The sequence below is a fragment of the Theobroma cacao genome, chromosome 5, assembly GCF_053813885.1.
Source record: "Theobroma cacao isolate CCN51 chromosome 5, ASM5381388v1, whole genome shotgun sequence".
In the NCBI taxonomy this organism is placed as follows: Eukaryota; Viridiplantae; Streptophyta; class Magnoliopsida; order Malvales; family Malvaceae; genus Theobroma; species Theobroma cacao.
Window position 1 is genome coordinate 33,818,761 of NC_142643.1, and position 22,689 is coordinate 33,841,449.

At 35.6% G+C, this 22,689-nt stretch overlaps 2 protein-coding genes across 2 annotated transcripts; both read left to right on the forward strand.

Moving 5' to 3' along the window:
* The first annotated feature begins 12,413 nt into the window (after positions 1-12,413).
* GPDHC1 (6-phosphogluconate dehydrogenase family protein) lies at positions 12,414-18,634 on the forward strand. The gene is made up of 5 exons (XM_007028646.3): positions 12,414-13,980; positions 15,227-15,448; positions 17,024-17,271; positions 17,805-17,944; positions 18,275-18,634. Exons 1-5 carry the CDS (start codon positions 13,323-13,325, stop codon positions 18,396-18,398), a joined length of 1,392 nt encoding a protein of 463 aa, XP_007028708.3. The 5' UTR covers positions 12,414-13,322; the 3' UTR covers positions 18,399-18,634.
* A 620-nt stretch (positions 18,635-19,254) lies between these two features.
* Positions 19,255-21,660, forward strand: LOC18598911 (threonine-tRNA ligase 2). The gene is made up of 5 exons (XM_007028645.3): positions 19,255-19,554; positions 20,351-20,393; positions 20,481-20,572; positions 20,643-20,742; positions 21,391-21,660. Exons 1-5 carry the CDS (start codon positions 19,501-19,503, stop codon positions 21,438-21,440), a joined length of 339 nt encoding a protein of 112 aa, XP_007028707.3. The 5' UTR covers positions 19,255-19,500; the 3' UTR covers positions 21,441-21,660.
* The last annotated feature ends 1,029 nt before the right edge of the window (positions 21,661-22,689 follow it).

Below are 22,689 nucleotides of genomic sequence, written 5' to 3' on the forward strand. Positions count from 1 at the left end.
TTTTATGTATTACTGAAGCAATACTTGGAATGAAAAATATCTATTCTTCAAATGAGGGTGGGGTGACCCCCTATTTACAGTTGAAGCCATGACAAATCAATGGTTATCACAATCTCCTAATAAGATATATATATATATCTAAATTACATTATCTTCTTGACAAATTCGACATTATCACCTAGATAATTTCCACATATAGATGAATCTTGAAATATCTAGAATGTGGATAATACATTTATCATTTATCAAATATACTCTAATTTGAATTGGTCTAATGTGATGTGATATGTCCATATTCCATAACAAATACCTTTTTATATTTATCTTTTTTATTTAATTCATTTTTTCTATTGATATAATTTTTTATTTTTAACTAATAAAAAATTATTTTATTTTAGTTCATTTCTTTATTTCTTTAAATTTTATAATTTGGTTTTATAAAATTGAGTTTCTAATTTTTTTTTTAGTTATTAAAAATAAATCAAATTAAATAGAATTTTACATCCTACAAAATTTGTGCATTAAATTCGTTAAACGTTAGTGATTTGAACTTTAGACACCACCAAAGGTAGCCCAATAAGTTTAAAGGCCTAAAGTGAAATATTCAAATGAGGTTTTTTTTCATTGAAATTAAAAAAAATTACTAAAATTTTCTTTTTCTAGCTTTTTGAGATGCAAAATTTTTAATTAAACTTTTATAATCAAGTTCTTCTAATATTTTTTTTTCAATTGACAATATAGCCAATCCATTTAATCTTTCTTGAGACATTGTTAATCTTAAATAAAATTTTATTAATTTTAGTTTTGAAAAACTTCTTTCTCCTGAAGCAACGCTTATTGGAATTGTTAACATTATTCTAAAAGTAATATATGTATTTGGAAAAGAATCGAGTCTTCTTATATGATTAAATATGTCAATTGGACTGTTTTCTTCCTGTATAATTTCTTTTAAAATTTTTAATTCTGAAAATAAATCTAAACCATCAATATCAGAATTGTTATTATATTTTAAGGAACATTCAAGATTAAGGTAATATTCTTTCAAACTATTATCATCTAATGACTTCAACTTTTTACCGCTATATAGAAAACTAAAAAAATAATTGGTTTTATATATAGGAAAAAAATAGTTGTTGGAAATCATTAAATGAGTTGATTGGAAATAAGAGAAATAAGTGAGAAAAAAATAGCTGTTGGAGATAATTAAATACATATGATCGTTAATTGATTAGAAATAAGAGAATATAGTTGAGAATTAATAGCATTTTAGAAATAAGGAAGTGATAGAAAATTGAGATTTATTAGGTACATAATTAAAAAAGTGACAACAAATAAATTTATTAATTATTTTTTACTTTTATATATTTTTTATATAATTAATTATATTATAATTATTATAAAATTATAAATTCTCCTTAAATTTGAGCCTCCCCAAATTGGGGGCCTAAAGCCCTTGCTTGGGTGGCTTCACCTAGGGGCCGACTCTAGACACCACTAGTCATGGCAAACTTGTAATTTGGCAATTTTCAAGAAATGGTAGGTTTAAAGATTCAATTATGATAAGGTGGGAAAAAGGACCCATAACTATATATATATATATACACACACACGCACCATGAACAGGGTCGGCCCAATAGGTTCAAAGGCCTAAAGCGAAATATTCAAATGGGACTTTTTTTAATTGAAATTAAAAAAAATTTATTAAAATTTTATTCTTCTAGCGTAACGCATGGGAATCTGCAGAACAGTTCGGGCCAAATCCTGAAGAAAGTTAAAAAGCAATGTTTAATGAGTTTTTGAAATGTAAAATTTTTAATTAAACTTTTATAATCAAGTTTTTCTAATATTTCTTTTTCAAATGATAATATAACCAATCCATTTAATAAGAGTTTATTAATTTTAGTTTTGAAAAACTTCTTTCTCCTGAAGCAACACTTACTGAAATTGTTAATATTATTCTAAAAGCAATATATACATTTGGAGAAGAATCAAGTCTTCTTATATGATTAAGTATGTCAATTGGACTGTTTTCTTACTGTATAATTTCTTTTAAAATTTTTAACTCTGAAAATAAATCGAAACCATCAATATCAGAATAATTGTTATATTTTAATGAACATTCAAGACTAAGGCAATATTCTTTCAAATAAAGCTCACAGCTTTATGAAGATAATAAAAGAACTGTAAAACCTGACCCTATAAACACATGTCATGACATACATGCACTGAGTAGCATATTATTATGCTAGAAAAAACACTTAAAAATAGACGAAACTCGGTATTGTACCAAATGGTACACTTGAGTTGATTTAACCTCGAACTAGTTCAAATAGGAATTGTAGGATGAAATTTAAAATTTTATAGTCAAGGAATGACTAAAAATGATTGTTCGGAGTTCGAGGGTTCATTTGGGGTAAAATTGGAAATTTTGATGTTCAAGGGCAAAATCGTCATTTTGCCACCTAAGATAATAATTTGATCATGGAGTGAAATTTTTGATCAAGATTAACTAATTGGAGTATAATTTAATGATAGGAAGTGAAAAAGTTTAATTCTTGTGATTTCTAGAGTGTAATGGCAAAATCGTAATTTTACCACCCGCGGATAAAATTTGAGATTTTGAGAGAATTTAGATCAAATTTGACAAATTGGAGCGTGTTAGCAATTTATCGGGCAAAGTACCAAAAATAGCTTAATACCGCATTTAAGCCGTTTTAGGTTATTGCATTTCATACCATGCATTAGTATAAGATTTAAGTTAATTATATAGTGATTTAGCATCAATGTGATGAATTGTGTAAATTTTTGTAATGTGTCTAGGAGGAGAGCCTTCCGAAAAAGGTAAAGAAGTCGTACCTGACGAGTAGTGATTGGGGCGCTTAGAAAGTTTTTAGTTTGTACAAACGGTGAGTAAACTTATTAATATTGTAAATTATCTAGAGTTTATTTTTAAATGCCCTTTATGTATTTTATGAAATGAAAACGAGATTAAAACGGGATTTTTGATGTTTTAGGAACAAATGTGACAAATAAAAATATATTATATTGATTATGAAATTGAGTAATTGGAGGCTGCAAATTGACTTGAAAAATATATATTTTCCTAGGAATGGCTTATGAAAAATGAGTATATGTGGCTATATTTTGTGAGTGCATTGAGAAATTTATGTAAGTTGTTTTTACTATGCAGGCTGGATAAATAAATAAAAACCACGTTATACTGTCGAAAGTTTATTAAAATTGGTGGGTTAGTCACTACAGTGACAGGTTTCCATGGACTGCCTATTAGAGGGGCACGGTAAACCCAGTTATATATTACTCTGGTTGTAGAGGCGATGAGGGTAACTCCCGGGGTAGTATTAGAGCTCACTTCACGTCGAACCCCCACGTGAATGTGTAACTCGGCCAATGCCAAGGGACGGCTTGTTTTAAAAATAAAAATGTGTTTCACGTGTGAATATTTTAACACCCTTGGCGGACTCGGTTAGATGCCTCGGCCAAGGTATCCCCGAGGATTAGTTTTGGCTTGAGCCTTATTTTAATAAAAGACATAAGCCTTAACAACTGTTTTGGTAAATTACAAATATTTTATGGTTTAAGAAATAAATTGAAAACATTATGAAATGGGTTGAAATTTATTGTTTAAACTTGCCTCCATTTTAATTGCCTTTAGATATTTATGATAATGTCTGTTTATTCATTGGGATTTTATAATCTCACCACCCTCATTTTCACTCATTTCAGGTTCAGTATAGACTGTAGATAGCTGATCTCATCGAGGACTACCATTGGATCTGCATTTTCCAAACCGTAGGTTCACAATCCTCTTTGCTTTTGTTTGTTCAGGGGCCCTCTTGTTATTGTAAATTAAATTAAATATTTTGGCTTACTGTATTTCAGTATGTATAAATTTATTTAGCTTTTACGCTATAAAAATTATTCACGTATAAGTCTATAAATATTGTTTTATAAGAAAATATAATATTTCCCTTAATATTTCTTTTATTTTCTTATTATATTCAAATAACCGTAATTTCGTTTTAAATGAAGATTTTAGACTTTTAAACTCATTTTGAATATGAATTATGTATTTTGTACTTGTATATTACGTTTTAGCCAGTTTCAAAATTTTTGAGAAAAAAATAACCAAAATACCCCTGTGTGGCGAAAATTTTATTTTGATTGTTTTTAATCTAAAATAGTGTATATTCTCTAAAAAATCGATATTCAACAACGATTGCTCACAAGAAAGGAAAGAAACTGATATGTAAGCCTTGCGGGGTTCCGGTTGGCATTTCGGATAATGAGTGTTAATCGGGACGTCGCGACGATTGTCATGGGCCTAAGGGAGGTTCCGGGTCGTGACAATTCTATTGGTATCAGAGCTTTTGGTTTTAAAGATAAGAGTTTTTTATTTTAAAGTGGTTTTAAAAATTTACAGTATCAGTGTGGCCCTGGATTAAGTTAAGTTAGGTTGAATAGAATGCATGCATTTTCATATAGAGCCTAAGGTTCCCTAAGCTTGCTTGTTTACTCTTATAGATTATTATGCCTCCTCGACGCAGACGCCCACCTCTCACTAGATCGATTGGGAGGGGAAAAGGTCGTTCCCAACGTCGTCAGCTAGATGCAGTAGGGGAAGAATCGGCTACGTCTACCATTCTGGCAGCACCTGCTGCTGAGCAGGCCAATAGTCCTCCACATCCTCCACCTCCTCCGCCACCTACGGGTATTCCCACCATGCCTACTGAGGCAGCACAAGCATTGGCAGCTTTCTTTACCGCAATGGCTGGTGGAGCTTCAACTGGTCAAGTTCCACCTATAGTACCACCAGTTACTCCTTTAGTTCCACCACCGATACAAGATGTATCCATTTTCAAGAAGCTAAAGGAGGCTAGACAGCTCGGTTGTGTGTCTTTCACGGGTGAGTTAGATGCCACTGTGACAAAGGATTGGATTAATCAGGTTTCAGAGACTCTCTTTGATATGAGATTAGACGACGACATGAAGCTGATGGTGGCTACAAGATTATTAGAGAAGAGGGCTCGTACTTGGTGGAATTCAGTGAAGTCCCGTTCCACTACTCCTCAAACGTGGTCCGATTTTCTCAAAGAATTTGATGGTCAGTATTTCACTTATTTTCATCAGAAAGAAAAGAAGAGAGAATTTCTGAGTTTGAAACAGGGAAATCTAATTGTAGAGGAGTACGAGACTGGTTTTAACGAGTTGATGTTATATGTGCCGGATCTGGTGAAATCTGAACAGGATCAGGCCAGTTATTTCGAGGAAGGGCTCCGTAATGAGATTAGAGAGCGGATGACAGTGACTGGTAGGGAGCCACATAAGGAGGTGGTATAGATGGCTTTACGGGCTGAGAAGCTCCCGACTGAGAATAGGAGGATTCGGACTGAGTTTACAAAAAGGAGGAATCCTGGTATGTCTTCTAGTTAGCCAGTAAAAAGAGGCAAAGACTTAACGATTTTAGGGAGTACTACTTCTGTTTCCGTGACATCTCCTCGACCTCCATTTCCACCATCACAACAGAGACCTTCGAGGTTTAGCAGATCTGCTATGACTGGTTCTGGGAAGAGTTTTGGAGGTTCTGACCGATGCAAAAATTATGGAAATTATCATAGTGGGCTATGTAGAGGGCCAACAAGATGTTTCCAATGTGGACAGACGGGTCATATTAGGAGTAATTGCCCACGGTTAGGACGAGCCACGGTAGTTGCATCATCTTCACCAGCTCACACTGATATGCAGAGGAGAGATTCTTCTGGGTTGCCACCGAGACAGAGAGTGGCCATATGGTCCGATGTGGAGAGTAATACCCCAGCACATCCACCTTCGATACCACAGACTCATACCTCGACAAGAGTTTTCGCTGTGACGAAAGACGAGGCACGGGTCCGACTTGGAGCAGTGATAGGTACTATGTCTTTATTTGATAAAGATGCTTATGTTTTGATAGATTTTGGCTCAGATAGGTCTTATGTGAGCACCACATTTACATCAATTGCTGATAGAAACCTGTCACCATTAGAGGAAGAAATTGTGATTCACACCCCTTTAGAAGAAAAGCTAGTTAGAAACAGTTGTTATAGAGACTGTGGGGTAAGGGTAGGCGAGGAAGAATTTAGTGGTGACTTAATTCCTCTAGAGATCCAGGATTTTGATCTAATATTGGGTATGGATTGGTTAACTGCACATCGGGAGAACGTGGATTGTTTCGGAAAGGAAGTTGTTCTTCGAAATTTCAGAGGGAGCAGAGATTGTGTTTGTAGGGAAACGTCGAGTTTTACCGTCCTTTGTAATCTCGGCCATCAAAGCTTCGAAATTAGTGCAGAAAGGGTATCCGACTTATTTGGCATACGTTATTGATACTTCAAAGGAGGAACCTAAGTTAGAGGATGTCCGGATAGTAAGTGAGTTTCTTGATGTATTTCCTGATGATTTACCAAGACTGCCTCCTGATCGAGAGCTTGAGTTCCCTATTGATTTACTTCCGGGTACTGCACCTATTTCTATCCCTCCATATAGAATGGCTCCGGCAGAGTTGAAGGAACTGAAAGTCCAGTTGCAAGATTTAGTGGATAAAGGTTTCATTCACCCTAGCGTTTCTCCTTGGGGAGCACCAGTTCTATTTGTCAAGAAGAAGGATGGCACTCTTCGATTGTGTATTGATTACCGTCAGCTGAACCGAGTGACCATCAAGAATAAATATCCTTTACCCCGGATAGATGATCTGTTTGATCAATTACGAGGTGCTATGGTATTCTCTAAGATTGATTTGAGATCTGGGTACTATCAGTTGAGGATTAAGGAGCAGGATGTACCCAAGACTGCTTTCAGGGCACGCTATGGGCATTATGAGTTTCTGGTGATGCCGTTTGGTTTGACTAATGCCCCGGCAGTTTTTATGGATCTTATGAACAGGGTGTTCCATCCACACTTGGATAAGTTTGTGATAGTATTCATAGATGACATCCTGGTTTATTCGAAGAATGATGATGAACATGCTGTCCATTTGCGCATTGTGTTGCAAACATTGCGCGAGAGACAACTCTATGCCAAGTTCTCTAAATGTGAATTCTAGTTTAAGGAAGTGGTTTTCTTGGGACATGTGGTGTCTAGAGCTGGAATTTATGTCAATCCTAAGAAGATTGAGGCAATCTTACAATGGGAGCAACCGAGAACGGTAACTGAGATTCGTAGTTTCCTTGGCTTAGCTGGTTATTACCGGAGATTTGTTTAGGGATTTTCTTTGATAGCAGCTCCTCTAACTCGTCTAACTCGTAAGGGAGTTAAGTTTGTGTGGGATGATGTTTGTGAGAATCGATTTCAGGAGCTAAAGAATCGGTTAACCTTCGCTCCCGTTTTAACACTTCTTGTTAATGGTAAGGGATTTGTAGTATATAGTGATGCCTCAAAGTTGGGGTTGGGGTGCGTATTGATGCAGGATGAAAAAGTTGTGGCTTATGCTTCTAGACAGCTAAAGAGGCATGAAGCAAATTACCCTACCCATGATTTAGAGTTAGCAGCAGTGGTGTTTGCTTTAAAAATCTGGAGGCATTACTTGTATGGTGAGCATTGTCGAATATTTACGGATCACAAGAGTTTAAAATATTTGCTACCCAAAAGGAGCTTAATTTGAGGCAAAGGCAATGGTTGGAGTCGATAAAAGATTATGACTTGGTGATAGACTATCATCTTGGAAAGGCGAACGTTGTAGCTGATGCCTTAAGTCGTAAGTCTTCATCGTCTTTAGCAGCTCTTCAGAGTTGTTATTTTTCAACATTAATAGAGATGAAATCTTTTGGGGTCTAGTTGAGAAATGGTAAGGAAGGATCCTTATTGGCAAACTTCATTGTGCGACCTTCGTTACTTAATCAGATCAAGGACATTCAGAGGTCTGATGATGAGTTAAGAAAAGAAATTCAAAAACTGACCGATGGGGGAGTCAGTGAGTTCAGATTTGGAGAGGATAACGTCTTGATGTTTAGAGATCGAGTTTGTGTTCCTGAGGGAAACCAGTTGAGATAGGCGATCATGGAATAAGCCCATTCATCTGCTTATGCATTACATCCCGGAAGCACCAAGATGTATAGGACTATCAGGGAGAATTATTGGTAACCAGGTATGAAGCGAGACGTAGCAGAATTTGTAGCAAAGGGTCTCGTATGTCAGCAAGTTAAGACGGAGCATCAGAGGCCAGCAGGTACACTTTAGTCTTTACCTATTCCCGAGTGGAAATGGGAGCATGTAACTATGGATTTTGTTTTGGGACTGCCGCGGACACAAAGGGGAAAGGATGCGATCTGGGTGATCGTAGATCGGTTGACTAAGTCCGCTCACTTTTTAGCTGTCCATAGTACATATTCTATTGAGAAGCTGGCTCAGCTCTATATAGATGAGATTGTGAAGCTACATGGAGTTCCCGTTTCTATAGTGTCAGACCGAGATCCTCGATTCACTTCTCGATTTTGGCCAAAATTCCAAGAAGCTCTCGGAACTAAGTTGAGATTTAGTACTGCTTTTCACCCACAGACGGATGGTCAATCCGAAAGGACTATACAAACTTTGGAGGATATGCTACGAGCTTTTGTCATTGACTTTATTGGGAGTTGGGATAGACACTTGCCGTTAGTGGAGTTTGCTTACAACAACAGCTTCCAATCTAGCATTGGTATGGCACCATACGAAGCTTTATATGGAAGGAAATGTCGTACTCCACTTTGTTGGGATGAAGTGGGTGAAAGAAAGTTAGTTAGTGTGGAATTGATCGAGCTAACTAATGACAAGATCAAGGTTATACGAGAGAGGCTAAAGGTAGCCCAGGATAGGCAGAAGAGCTATGCAGATAAACGTAGAAAAGACTTGGAGTTTGAGATCGATGATAAAGTTTTTCTTAAGGTTTCTCCTTGGAAAGGTAATAATTTGAATACTTTGAAGTATTAAATCTTATTGATTATACTATCATGATAAATTATGGTGTTTTATTGGATAATGAAAGGTGTGATTCAATTTGCGAAGAGGGGAAAGCTCAACCCGAGATATATTGGACCCTTTCGTATCATTGAAAGGATTGGACCAGTGGCTTATCGGTTAGAATTACCTCCGGAGTTAGATCGGATCCACAACATTTTCCATGTCTCCATGCTTAAGAAATATGTACCAGATCCCTCTCACATCCTCGAAGCACCTCCGATCGAGTTGCATGACGATTTGAAGTTTGAGGTACAACCTGTGAGTATCTTGGATCGAAAGGATCGAGTACTGAGAAACAAGAGTATTTCAATGGTCAAAGTGTTGTGGAAAAGTGCTCGAATGGAGGAAATGACATGGGAAGTAGAGCATCAGATGAGGAACCAATACACGCATCTATTCGTCGAATCTGGTAAGTGAAATTTTGAGGTCAAAATTTTATTTTTAGGGGGGTAGAGTTGTAAAACCTGACCCTATAAACACATGTCATGACATACATGCACTGAGTAGCATGTTATTATACTATAAAAAGCACCTAAGAATAGACGAAATTCGGTATTATACCAAATGGTACACTTGAGTTGATTTAACCTCGAACTAGTTCAAATAGAAATTGTATGATGAAATTTAATATTTTACAGTCAAGGAATGACTAAAAATGATTGTTCGGAGTTCGAGGGTTCATTTGGGGTAAAATTGGAAATTTTGATGTTCAAGGGCAAAATCGTCATTTTGCCACCTAAGATAATAATTTGATCATGGAGTGAAACTTTTGATCAAGATTAACTATTTGGAGTATAATTTAATGATAGGAAGTGAAAAAGTTTAATTCTGGTGATTTCTGGAGTGTAATGGCAAAATCGTAATTTTACCACCCGCGGACAAAATTTGAGATTTTGAGAGAATTTAGATCAAATTTGACAAATTGGAGCGTGTTAGCAATTTATCGGGCAAAGTACAAAAAATAGGTTAATACCGCGTTTAAGCCGTTTTAGGCTATTGTATTTCATACCATGCATTAGTATAGGATTTAAGTTAATTATATAGTGATTTAGCATCAATGTGATGAATTGTGTAAATTTTTGTAATGTGTCTATGAGGAAAGCCTTCCGAAAAAGGTAAAGAAGTCGTACTCGACGAGTAGTGATTGGGGCGCTTAGAAAGTTTTTAGTTTGTACAAACGGTGAGTAAACTTATTATTATTGTAAATTATCTAGAGTTTATTTTTAAATGCCCTTTATGTATTTTATGAAATGAAAACGATATTAAAACGGGATTTTTGATGTTTTAGGAATAAATGTGACAAATAAAAATATATTATATTGATTATGAAATTGAGTAATTGGAGGCTGCAAATTGACTTGAAAAATATATATTTTCCTAGGAATGGCTTATGAGAAATGAGTATATGTGGCTATATTTTGTGAGTGCATTGGGAAATTTATGTAAGTTGTTTTTACTATGCAGGCTGGATAAATAAATAAAAGCCACGTTATACTGTCGAAAGTTTATTAAAATTGGTGGGTTAGTCACTGTAGTGACGGGTTTCCATGGACTGCCTATTAGAGGGGCACGGTAAACCCAGTTATATAGTTACTCCGATTGTAGAGGCGATGAGGGTAACTCCCGGGGTAGTATTAGAGCTCACTTCACGTCGAACCCCCACGTGAATGTGTAACTCGGCCAACGCCAAGGGACGGCTTGTTTTAAAAATAAAAATGTGTTTCACGTGTGAATATTTTAACACCCTTGGTGGACTCGGTTAGATACCTCGGCCAAGGTATCCCCGAGGATTAGTTTTGGCTTGAGCCTTGTTTTAATAAAAGACATAAGCCTTAACAACTGTTTTGGTAAATTACAAATATTTTATGGTTTAGGAAATAAATTGAAAACATTATGAAATGGGTTGAAATTTGTTGTTTAAACTTGCCTCCATTTTACTCGCCTTTAGATATTTATGATAATGTCTGTTTATTCATTGGGATTTTATAATCTCACCACCCTCCTTTCCACCCATTTCAGGTTCAATATAGACTGTAGATAGTTGATCTCATCGAGGACTACCATTGGATCCGTATTTTCCAAACAGTAGGTTCACAGTCCTCTTTACTTTTATTTATTCGGGGGCCCTCTTGTTATTGTAAATTAAATTAAATATTTTGGCTTACTGTATTTCAATATATATAAATTTATTTAGCTTTTACGCTATAAAAAGTATTCACGTATAACTCTATAAATATTGTTTATAAGAAAATAGAATATTTCCCTTAATATTTCTTTTGTTTTCTTATTATATTCAAATAACCGTAATTTCGTTTTAAATGAAGATTTTAAACTTTTAAACTCATTTTGAATATGAATTATGTATTTTGTACTTGTATATTACGTTTTAGCCAGTTTCAAAATTTTTGAGAAAAAAATGACCAAAATACCCTTGTGTGGCGAAAATTTTATTTTGATTGTTTTTTATCTAAAATAGTGTATATTCTCTAAAAACTCGATATTTAACAACGATTGCTCACAAGAAAGGAAAGAAACTTATATGTAAACCTTGCGGGGTTCCGGTTGGCATTCCGGATAATGAGTGTCAATCGGGACGTCGCGGCGATTGTCATGGGCCTGAGGGAGGTTCCAGGTCGTGACAATTTAGACTTGTTGTGTATTTTTTGAAGAAAAATTGAAATTAAAGGAAGAAAAAGCAAATGAGAAAGAAAGATTTCAAAAGTAGATATTATACATTGAAAAAGAATAATTAGTTTTATATATAGGAAAAACAATAATTGTTGGCAATCATTAAATGCGTTGATTGGAAATACGAAAAATCAATGAGAAAAAAATAATTGTTGGAAATGATTAAATACATATGACTGTTAGTATATTGAAAATGAGAGAATATAGTTAAAAATTAATAGCATTCTAGAAATAAGAAAATAATAAAAAATTTAATATTTATTAGACACATAATTAAAAAATTAAAAGAACAAATAATTTTATTAATTATTTTTTTTATATTTTTTTAATTTGTATATATTTTTAATATAATTAATTATATTATAATTATTATAAAATTATAAATTTTTTCTAAAATTGGGGCCTCCCCAAATTGAAGGCCTAAAGCCCTCACTCGGGTGGCTTCAGCCAAGGGCCGGCCCTGACCATGAGAAGGACGTGTATGGTAGTTGCGTTGAGTAATCAAAATGGGAATGCAAGGAAAGGGTCGGGACTAAACTCAGTATGGCTGAGCACGTGCAACATGCAATGCCAAAAATTCAGATTAGGCTTGGCACATGGAGAAAAGCGAGGACGGTCATCGAATATTAATGACCGTTGGGGAAGTTGGCTGCAAACGAAACCTTTAATGCATTTGTACACTCCCCTGAACTTCTCAACTGTTCCTCATCAATGTCCTCTTATACTTAGCCTTTCCTCTCTCTCTCTTAAATCTCAATCTCTTTGCCAAATGTGATGCAGTCAAGCTGCCGCTGCTTTAATTTTGATTCACCTGTTTCTTGTTCCGTTTCCCCTCTACTTTTGCATGAATTTTTCTAGGTGTTTTGCATTGCATGCACATAAAAAGTTCACACATTTTTCTCCCATCCAAATGAAATAATGCGCTTGAAGCTTTAAGATTTATTGCTGTGAAGCCAGCTAGGCTGCTAGGACTTCAAATAAAAGGAAGTCCTCAAATTTGACACTAGCTTAATTTGTAACTAACACCACCAAAAAGGTTGGTACTTGTTTGCCCATAATTTTCTTTTCTTTTGTGGGGAGGGTCATTTTGTTTTGTATTTTTATGGTTTCCTTTGACGTTTATAGATGGGTAGATGAACAAACTCTAAGACGGAGAAAACAAAGCACTATTTGAATATTACGATAATCTCTTTTAAGCAGACTTCAATAAACTCCGAGTGCATAGCTAGATTCACCAACTGTACCCTTGTCTGAATTTCCTAGTTATATTGAAACTCTGTAGAAGACAAATCTCTACAACTGGTTGGTACGAACATACAAATGAAGCGATCAAAGTTAGTTTTGGTTTTGGTAAAAGAATCCACCAATAAAATTTTATTCTTTTGAAGCACGGTGCAACTTGGGAATTGGAAATGCTTTTTCTTGTTTCAACCAAAGATTGATTAGTGTGGTTTTCAGGAGTGCAAAAAGCCATATAAAATCAGAGGTGGGTTGTTTTCAGAAATTGGGCTACCTGATAAGTTGTCAGGATCATCTTGGAGCTCATATATAGTCTTCTTTTTAGAATTAGAGCTGATAAATTGTCAGGGTTTCCTCTGTTATTGTTGTTAGTTGATTTGTTGTGTTGGGCTTTTTCTTCTAAGAAGATGGTAGGGAGTATTGACACATTGCACCATAGTCTGTGCTCAAATGGATCTATTCACAATTGTAATGGCTTGGAAGAGAAACTTGATGAGCTTCGGCGCCTTCTTGGCAAGACTGATGGTGATCCGTTGAGGATTGTCAGTGTGGGAGCTGGTGCTTGGGGCAGTGTCTTCGCAGCTTTGCTGCAAGATAGCTTTGGCCAGTTTCGAGAAAAGGTTCAAATCAGGATATGGAGAAGGCCCGGAAAAACTGTTGACAGAGCCACAGCAGAACATCTATTTGAAGTGATCAATTCAAGGGAAGATGTACTGAGGAGGTTGATCCGGCGTTGTGCCTATTTGAAGTATGTTGAGGCAAGACTAGGCGATCGCACTCTTTTTGCTGACGAGATTTTGAAAGACGGGTTTTGCTTGAACATGATTGATACACCACTTTGTCCTTTGAAGGTTGTGACCAATTTGCAGGAAGCCGTCTGGGATGCTGATATTGTGGTAAATGGCTTGCCTTCAACTGAAACACGAGAGGTGTTTGAAGAGATCAGTAATTATTGGAAGGAACGAATCACAGTGCCTATCATTATCTCTTTGTCAAAGGGTATAGAGGCTGCTCTGGAACCTGTCCCTCATATCATAACTCCAACACAAATGATTAACCGAGCAAGTGAGACTTCTCCTCAATTAATTGATGCTCATATTGTGTTTGTGCTATGAAATCTGACAATAATTTTGGTGTCTTCGTCAGGGAGGTGCTTCTGTTATTTGTTTTACATTTTAGTAGCATTGGTGAAAGAAGGCAAAATTGTAACTGCAGATGATCTTATGAGTATTTTGTGGACAAAGTAAATCAATACTCCAGTAATCTAAAATGATTCTCTGAAACTTATGGTTTTGAGTTAAGAAAAATGTTCAAACCTACCATCTCTTGGAAATTAGCTCTGCTTTAGTGTACCTTTTCTTTGTTCTTCTTCTTCTTCTACTTTTTTCTATATTTGTTCTCCTTCGGATAAATAAAACATTGGAAAGTATAGATGCAACCAGGAACAAAATGGAGGTGAACCATGATCATGCATTTCATAGTTGATGAAAAGTGAAATTCTTTTGCTGCTATTAGGCTGTTAAGTAGCAGCTTAGTGAATTTGATGACATAGAAGCATCTGATTTCTGGCTTAAAAAGACATATGGATCATATCATTCTTTGATATTTCAGAGGTTAATATGCTTTGTATATGATAAATTACTATGCTGCTAATTTGAACCAGAAAAAGCATGTTGCATACATGAAACAATCTGAAAATTTAACATGTTTCTAAGGTTCTGTTACTGATACATTCCAGTGGACTACTACTCAACAAGCCAACATAACTCATCTGAAACCTTATCAAAACAAATATTTATTTGTTGCCTCTATCAACTATAATTCGTTTAGAATATTCGAACTGCTAGGTCAGTAAATACTTGTTTTTAAATAGTTAACAGTATGATGTGTGATGCATAACTATTTTGCTTCCTGGCTGCTGCCTGAGGATTCTTTTTTCCTAATTTTGCCTGTCCTTTTTTTTTATTCTCGGTTGTTGGTTGCTGCCTGGGGGAACAAGAGGGGAAAAGGGGGAGGTTGGTTTTCAGATAATGAATTCCCCACACACTTTGTGAAAGGAACTTACCTCCATCACTATAAAATGCAAATGTACTTAATTCAATTTCCATAATCTGTTTCCAGCTTTCATTGTTAGATTTGCCTGGAGGTCAAAAATGCAGAATCCACAATCTGTTTCCAAGATCTGTTTTTGCTAGAAGTCACAACTGTCTTTTTGTTAAATACATAGTTTACTTTCTTTTGTCTACTTTTTCCTCTCAAGAAAACCTTTTGTCTATCATATTTTTGAGCTTTATCAGTATGTTCCTTGCAGCTGGAGTACCTATAGATAACATACTCTATCTTGGGGGACCAAATATTGCCTCTGAAATCTACAATAAGGAATATGCTAATGCTCGAATATGCGGAGCCGAAAAGTGGAGGAAACCACTGGCAAAATTTTTAAGGCAGCCCCATTTCATTGTATGGGACAACAGTGACCTTGTCACTCATGAAGTCATGGGTGGCCTGAAGAATGTCTATGCCATTGGAGCTGGTAAGTGTATACTCTATATCTTTAGCCAATAAAATTCATATTACACACAACAATATCTGCAGTTATTTTTTTCCCTGACTCATAAAAGATTTAATAATTATAAAAGATCCCCTTTCTGAATTTATTTGTTATTTATATTTGACAAATATTATAGGAATAAACTTCAGGTCTGGGGAAAACAAAAACAAAAAACTGATAAGGCCACTGAACCAGCATTTAAGAATTACTCAACGCAACCTCTTGGATTTAGAAACAGTGACTCATTTGCTGGGTGGTTGGCCATTATTCCTTTTGGCAGCTTGACCAAACTGCCAAGCATGTAGTTGATATATAGCTGGTAACTTCTTGCTCTTCTCAGCTCCTAGGCAGCCTCCAGGAACTTTCACCTCTATTGATGTTGTGATTCAATTATCCTTGGAAGAGTATTCTTTATATTATTCTGTCATCCTTTGTTTGTGGGGACAAAACCACAATTAGCTCTGTTTCACCTAAGGTTGGTACTTTAGTCTTATCAGTCATAGGCTGAAACCTTGACCTATTTTAATCATCTATCATTGACATTAACCACCATCAATAAAAGGTAAAAACAACCTGATACATAAAAAATTAAACCTAAGTCTTTCCGAATACTTACTAATGTATTTGCATTCCTATGAATTCTATCAGCCTGTAAGGAATAAAAAAAGGGGAGAAAGTAATTGAAACAAGGTGCTGCATAAGATCATTAATTACCTAAGTAACAATTAATGCATACTTTCGTTTGTTTTCTATAAGAAAACACCTCGTTAGAATAGAATCTTTCAGCTTGTGCTAACTAAATTTTTGTGTAAAATTAACAAGGTCTGGTTCTTGGGTTGACAACCCTATCTTTGCCTTTAGTGAAGTACAACCATCTTGTGTAAGTGTGAACGAATTTGGAGAAGATGGATTATACCCTTAAGATAGGCATCCTGGGAATACTGTTGGGACAGATTATATTTACAGGGATCTATAAACAATGTTTATTTCATGGGACATTTATTATGTAACCAAAAAAATGCCAAAGCTAGGTGTTTGTTGGGACTTAGAGACTATTGAGTTGTCCAATGAATTGCTTATCTCCATGATTTCTGGTGGAGATAGTTTTGCAGGAAATCTTTGTATCTTAATTTCTAATCATAATTAGGGAACAATTTGCCATATGTCCTTTGGAAACAAGGTGCTCAATAGAGATTTCAAGAATTGAAAGGACAACACTGCTCAATATTGCATATGAAAAAAGGAGCCTATTGCTTGATCTGTCAAGGATGAACAATCAGACAACAGTGAGTAATCAGCGGGTTATTCTTGATGATCATCCCATCCTTAACATACCAATAAGAATTAGAATGCAGATTTATACTGTGGGTTCTTGATTGATAAGTACATAGGTCAAACAACCTTATTTGTTTAAGGAAGAACCTTGATAAAGCTATGTTTAGATTTCAATTTAAGATCTATGCAATTAGCTAATAATCAAATCATAGTAAAGTTCAAAAAAAGTTACTGTTCTAAATTCTGGAACAATATGATGACATTCAAGTTTGATTTTCTCAGGAATGGTAGCAGCCCTGACCAATGAGAGTGCTACCAGCAAATCAGTATATTTTGCACATTGTACATCAGAGATGATTTTTATTACTCATTTGTTGGCTGAAGAACCTGAGAAGCTTGCAGGCCCTTTGCTGGCTGACACTTACGTAACTTTGTTGAAAGGTCGTAACGCATGGTATGGGCAAATGTTAGCCAAAGGAGAACTAAGTCGGGATATGGGTGATAGCATCAGTGGAAAAGGAATGATTCAGGTAAAATAGTTTCTTCAACATCTTATTTTACAACTGTATTTAGTGAGTGCAATTGGTGGTCTCAAAATTGTGTCTTGTTGAGAATGTGCCAGTACTTCAGGATTCATGAAGTATGAACTGGTTCTGCATAACAAATTATCAAGAGAATGATGTCTTTATTGTCCGCATTTATATAGTGTTCAGCTTCGATGGCTATCTAAAACCATTATGTTTATAGAAAATGATAAACAAAAGATTGACTCATTAATTGAATTCACCTCTTCAATTATGGTTTTGAAGTAGGAATTTACAGTTTTTGTTCTCAATGATCAAAGTGAAAATCTTTAAAAAGGAAGAACCAGAAAAGGTGAATGCTGCATTGCAGCCAAGTGGCTGTCATAATTGTGGATAATCTATGCAGATATTGCAGAAAACTTGATCAAGTTCTAACCAATTAGCATAATCCACAATTTGTTGTTTCAGCTATAACTGAGATCGCACATATCCATTTGATCATTGGACAATAAAATTACCCAGTGTTAATTCTTTTCCAGGGTGTCTCTGCAGTAGGAGCATTTTATGAACTTCTGAGTCAATCAAGCTTAAGTGTGTTGCATCCTGAAGGAAACAAGCCTGTTGCTCCTGTTGAGTTGTGCCCTATATTAAAGACACTCTACAAAATTCTTATCACAAGGTAATTTCTTAATCCTCAGTAGGCTTATGCAAGACAAGAAGTTCAATAGTTACCTAAATTTACTTTTCAGCCTGGAAATCACAAATAACGAGATTTATATCTAAGCTTTAGATTCTTACCTGGATAGGTAACGCAAGAAAAAAATGGTATCTTAATATAAGTTTTGCTATATATTGTACCTGCCTCACTGAAACCAACACCCATTTCTCCTGTGCCAGCAGCACATAAACTATCAGTAGATTTTTCTATACCTCGACCAATTGGTACTCACTTAGTTTTCGATGATCAATAAGTCCATTGCTAAGCTTGTCATACATTTTGAATCTTTAGGGAGAAGTCATCTCAAGCTATCCTTCAGGCACTGAGGGATGAAACCTTGAACGATCCCCGAGACCGCATTGAGATTGCACAGAGCCATGCATTCTACAGACCTTCACTTCTTGGCCAGCCTTGACAAGTTATCACAGCAAAGTCAAGTTTGAAGGAGACTAATCATAGGGAAGCAATTGTATCAGTGAGAAACATAGTGGTTTTATAATGAATAGTGCCTTTCCCTTAATACATATTGAAAGCAGGGTTGATGAAACTAGTCTCTTTGCCCAAGCTGTTGAACAGTAATTTAGTCAGAGACACTTTGATTTTTAAGAATATGGTTCTGATACTTGCTGAGATTTGCAATTCTCTTTTGTATCTAGACCAAGTGCCCGTTTAAACAGTTTGGAACTTAAACTAGACCGTACCAATGCTCATAATAGCGCAATGACTGTACAAACGCAAAAATGGTGCAAGCTTAGTTGGGCCTAGACTGAACTGGTTCCTCAACCACACTGACCATTTACCAAACCGACCATGAAGACGGTAAGAAATATAGAGACGAAAGAAATCATTTTATCACATTCTATAATAATAATAGTAATAACTACAACTCGGAAGAAAGCTGAGGAGCTAATTTCCATGACAAGGATCACTAAATATATGCTAAAGTTTGCTTTCAATTCTTAATACAGCAAGAAAATATGAAAACAACACAAACAGCTACAGCTGCAACTACTCAATTGTCAGTTAACAATGGCAACAGCAACCAGAATCCCAATTAGCGTGGACGACTTTAAACCCAATAAATAAATTTGACCCTAAAATATCTAACAATGGAAATTGGAAATGCTTTTAAAATTTTCACTAAGACTAAGAGAGAGACTCGCATAAAATGGAGTATCTACAAAATTCGCGTTGTTAATGGATACAAGTTTTTGAACTCTCTGTAGTATAACTTATTTCCATCATTTTACGAACAAACACTTGGCTTATTTGGCATTTCGATTAATATAGGGATGTGAGAAACGTCACAGTACACGTACAACCGTACACACGTACACCTATGTATTTATACGCACGTATTTGTATGGTATAGGTACGTGTGGGTAAAAGGGTTTTGGCAAGTCTAGAAGGGTTGGGTTATAGCGTGTGGAAGCAGCCAATAAAGAGCGTGGACTCTGCTCTGAACAGAACCGTTTAATCCACGCTTTTCAAGTTTCAAGTTTCAACAGAACCAAAAGATGGCGAGCGAAGAGCTCCTCAAGCCCTTCTACCTAAGAGCTACCCAAGCCGAGGTTTTCATTCTTTTCCTTTTTGCTTCCTGTAAACAATAATGTTAAATTTTATTTAGTTTTGTTATATACTCCATTTTGCTACTAGAAAATTTAATTATTGGTTAATAATCTTGTAATAAATATAAATTGAAATGTTTCAATAAAACTTTGTCTTTGTCTAATGCTGGATAAAGGGTTCTATTTTAATCTGCATACAAATTTGGGTTTCAAGTGCAACCAGTTTAGTTCTCATACGGCAAATATTGTTAGGAAATTTTTGGGTAATTCCCTCTTGCTTGAGCCTTCTGCCTACAAACCCATTGCCCCCCTTCCTTATTTGGTTTTTTGGGGGGTCAAATGTATGAGTTTATCATTTTCACCAGCAATGGAGTTCCATGGATGTATCTTAATTCGTTTCTTAGTGGGTTACTAACAGATGATTCTGCAATTGCTGTGTTTGAGAAGTCATGGAAATTGCCTTGGTGATTTTAACCTTGTGAAACAAAATCTGTGCTTTTAGAACCTGCTGCTCTATGTCTGCAGATATGTTTCCAGTTGTCTACACTGGACTTCTGGACTAGCTCTCTGTCAAGCAACCTCCATATCATGGCTTAGAAGTACCTCATACTAGTGATTTGTCATTAATTTCTAACATATGCCCTGTAGAATGGTCAAAACTTTTTGAACTTCTGTTCTTTGAAATGCCTATCAATGCTTTTAATTATATTGTGATTTTGGATAATAGTCAATAAACACTTGGCTTTTTCATAACATTGCATCCTGTATCTTGCTAACTAGTTTTGTTTTCATATTAAAGGAACGGTTATCCAGACTAGAAGCTGTTCTAGCTGGCAAGACAGGTAATGGCCAAGGTATTCCATTTGACAACTGATTTAGTTTAAATAAATTAAGATTCTAATGAGTCTACCTAAATATTAGCAATATAGATGCCGGAAATCAGGAACTTTCCAAATTAATTAGTGAACTACAAGCAAAGCTAGAAGATGCAAATGCTGAGACACTTGCAGAGCGAGAGAAGGTAGTTGACCTTTGTCTTATTTTTATGGAAAACAGCAGAGTTTATAGCATGCTGACTTGTTACTGTGTAGGCTAAGAAGCTTGCTGTGGAAAATGAAAAACTCAAATATCGGATTGCCCATCTTGTCCAAGCAGTTAGCAAGGCTGATCAGAAGTTGGAGAGTATGAGAGGTAACAATTTCACACTGTTCTGCTGACTATAGAAGCTTATATGTTATCAATTTGTCCTACAACTAGATACATTATACAAGGAATTTTGGGAATAGGACAGCAATAAATAGATTACTTGCAGCTCTAGATTAGACTTTTAAGAATATGATGTTTTTACTTGCAGCTCGAGATTAGAGTTTAAACAATATGATGTTTTTCTTCACATATATATTGATTTAAGTTGAAAGCAGATGCAGCTAAATTCCAAAATTTTCATTTGACCTTGTTTCAGTCTGATTATGTGGATCATTATAATGGGCTATGTCAACTAAAGGAAGTAAAATGATACTGCAACTAAAGTAATTAAAAATCAAAATTTCAAAAAACCAGTAGCATCATTTTGGTGATGGTGGGAGTGGAGAGGAGAAATTGTTTGGTGAATATAAAAGCCAAATTTTAGGTGCTGGGTGATTATTTTGTTCAGCGCTGAAATAATCCTCATTTTCCAAATTCTTTTGGTCACTAGTCCTCTTCTTGGCTCCTGAAATAGCCTGAAGGTCATGCCTACCTAATGTGTCACGTTTATTTCCTTCTTTAGTGGTTGTTTTGATAGCTGTTGGATTCATACATCAGTGACATCTTGCTGATACTGCTTTTTGATGTCATTAGGTCATGTTTCAGAAGCAACAGCACAAAGGTTGGAAAAGATGAGATTGTGAGTTTGGTCCCTCTGGATTGACATTAAGCTGAGATAAAGTCTGGTGCTTTGTGACAAAAGAATTCTATGGATTGTTCACACGTTTCTTGTGAAAGTGGTCTGATTGTGCCTCTGCAAGGCAAGACACCTGTAAGATTTACCTTTTGAATTTATATAACCAATTGGATTGACTTGGTGTTGATGAAAAAAAAACATGAATGAAAATGCCCTTTACTTTGAAATAGACCTTCTGAGTGGACGTCAGTGGAAAGTCCTTTGGTCATGGGATGAGGAAGCGATGCAAACAAGTTAACAGAGATGAAGATAGGAGCAGACCCTGAAATGAGGGCTGTGGCAGATCAAACAAATAAGATGGTAGTAAGGGTTAGGATGTCGGAAGTAGAAAGAAATAGGGAGCTAGTCTAGTCGGTGATAGAAGACACTTAGGAATCGGTGAGTAAGACAAAGGAAACTTGTTTGGAATATTTCATGTTGCCAAAAATATGAGCCTCAATTGCCATAGATATGGCCTGCACCGGGGGACACTGAATGCGACCAGTAGAGAAGTGTCGCCTCAGTAACAGATTAAAGATATAAACTCAGGGGTGATTGCTTGTTACTATGAGATTGTGACACAAGGTATGATTGTTGCAATTTTGCAGAACGTCGTATAATCGAAGGAAAGGGCTTCTTTTGGCTTTTCTTGGCAACGAAATTTAATAACCATCAACTTGTAAGATAATTGCACCTCTTAGTTCATAATAGTTCATCAATTATGAGTATGACTCCTCTGTTATTTTTTCTCGGAGGCACATTACAAGTTTTCTCGAAAGATTTGGTTCCAAAAATCACCACCTAGTTTCCTTGACTCCCAAAATTTCTTTTAAACAATATAAAGCGTGATCGTCCATCCATCACAACTACTCTTGTCTCAACAAATTTGATACATGTCCGTCTCAAGCCTAATTGGAAAAAAAATTAGTTTAATTTGAGGATGAATTTTATAGTAATTTACGAATGCATTATCAATCAAAAATCAGTAATTTTTTTATTCCAAAAGACTTCAAAAGGCTTCTAAATATTTGATGGATAATTATTCCCAACACTTGTGCAACTAAAACGTAAAATAAAAATCATATTCATTTGCACTTTGTTAAGCGACAATTGAAGCCACAAGCACAATCCTGACAACATTGTCAAATAGACAGCAGAAAACTGTTTGATCTATAATGTTGATCATATCAGTATGTTCCTGTTACCATAAACCACAA

Coding starts and splice junctions, on each gene's coding strand:
- GPDHC1 (XM_007028646.3), top strand. CDS start 13,323: ATGGTAGGGAGTATTGACACATTGCACCATAGTCTGTGCTCAAATGGA. Junction 13,981..15,226: donor ACAAATGATTAACCGAGCAA/GTGAGACTTCTC, acceptor TGTTCCTTGCAG/CTGGAGTACCTATAGATAAC. Junction 15,449..17,023: donor TGTCTATGCCATTGGAGCTG/GTAAGTGTATAC, acceptor TGATTTTCTCAG/GAATGGTAGCAGCCCTGACC.
- LOC18598911 (XM_007028645.3), top strand. CDS start 19,501: ATGGCGAGCGAAGAGCTCCTCAAGCCCTTCTACCTAAGAGCTACCCAA. Junction 19,555..20,350: donor TAAGAGCTACCCAAGCCGAG/GTTTTCATTCTT, acceptor TTCATATTAAAG/GAACGGTTATCCAGACTAGA. Junction 20,394..20,480: donor TGTTCTAGCTGGCAAGACAG/GTAATGGCCAAG, acceptor TTAGCAATATAG/ATGCCGGAAATCAGGAACTT.